At 40.8% G+C, this 1,441-nt stretch overlaps 1 gene segment (V, D, J or C); it reads left to right on the top strand.

Moving 5' to 3' along the window:
- Window positions 1-897: 897 nt before the first annotated feature.
- On the top strand, window positions 898-1,441 carry LOC117528028. The segment is given in 2 exon segments: window positions 898-989; window positions 1,086-1,441. Coding segments are annotated over 2 exon segments (399 nt in total).

The following is a 1,441-nucleotide window of genomic DNA, read 5'->3' as shown; positions in this document are numbered from 1 at the left end:
GCTGTGATAAGATCATTTCAAATGCTGTTATGACACCGTCAGAATATGTAGGTTGCAATCAGATGGCGCGCAAACTCCCCATAGACTGTCTTCAGATGTGCGTCCCATCTCAATGGTCCCAAGAGTGTTTTGAACTGTGCAACACAGTTGGGACAGCTGAGCGAATGAGAGCAAATATGTAGACTGCTCAGAGACTGCCATCCTTTGGTCTTCAGATCGCACCTCAATACTTCCTGACTGTGGCTGGATGTATCATTCTGACACAATTTGGCCTCAATCGGCCTATGTGTGACGGGGGTTTTATAAACATTTTCGAACTGTTTGAAAATAAGTAAGTGTGAACTTGAACTTAAATATTTTGACCTTTTTGAGTGTCTAATTATTTAAATGTTGGGATGTAAGTTTTCACGTACATACTGATTTTAAAAGCACATATTACCAGTGAAACCAATTAGCTGCCAACTACATATGTCCAAATGACTTAACCATTCCGAATTGCAAAGTTTAAAAAAAATAATTAAAAAAATAGGCCTGGTCTGTCCAGCCAATAGGCCTGCACATTACCTGTTTGGGTTTGAGATAAACAAACAAACAACAAAAACAAAAAAGAATTATGAGGAGGCAGTGGAGAATGTCCCCTTTATTTCCTGCTACTTTAAAAGATATGAAATGACCCAGAAGAAGACACCTTTTGTATCACACCACCCCATTTGTTTTGAAAGATTAACAAAAATACACAGTTGGCCATAAAATCAAAGATCTTCTAGAATCCTATTGTGCTGTCCTGTATGCAAATATTTGCTTCACCTGTATTCATTGTTAAAAATGTGGGAGATTCCGCCCCCTGGATAACTTATTCATGTTATACAAATAAGCGTCAGTCATAATGAGGTGAAATGTGTGAGTGTGTGAGAGGACAGAAGAACACGTCAGCTTCAACATCAACATGTTCTCAGCAGCTCTGATGCTGCTGCTGGCAGCTGGATCCTGTGAGGAGCTTTCTGTAGATCTACACGAATGAACACATGAGAAACACTGAATGGTGACATGAATGATGGAGATGATGTTGGTTTGTGTTTCCACAGGTGTGAACAGTATTGATCTCCTGCAGACAGACTCAGTGGTTGTTCAGCCTGGACAGCCTTTGACCATCATCTGTCAGGTGTCTGGTTATTCTCTGACTGATAACAGCTATGCAACAGGTTGGATCAGACAGCCTGAAGGAAAAACAATGGAGTGGATTTTTTATCAGTGGGGTGGAGGAACCTTTTATCAAAATAATGGTCTGAAGAACAAATTCAGCTACAGCAGAGACACTTCTGCTGGAACAGTGACGATTAAAGGACAGAATCTGCAGCCTGAGGACACAGCCGTGTATTTCTGTGTGCGGAGAGACACAATGATAAAACCACAACCAGACCTGCACAAAAACAACACATGA

Source organism: Thalassophryne amazonica, chromosome 16 (genome assembly GCF_902500255.1).
Source record: "Thalassophryne amazonica chromosome 16, fThaAma1.1, whole genome shotgun sequence".
In the NCBI taxonomy this organism is placed as follows: domain Eukaryota; kingdom Metazoa; phylum Chordata; class Actinopteri; order Batrachoidiformes; family Batrachoididae; genus Thalassophryne; species Thalassophryne amazonica.
The sequence above is the reverse complement of the archived record's forward strand: the minus strand, read 5'-3'. Positions and strand labels throughout refer to the sequence as shown.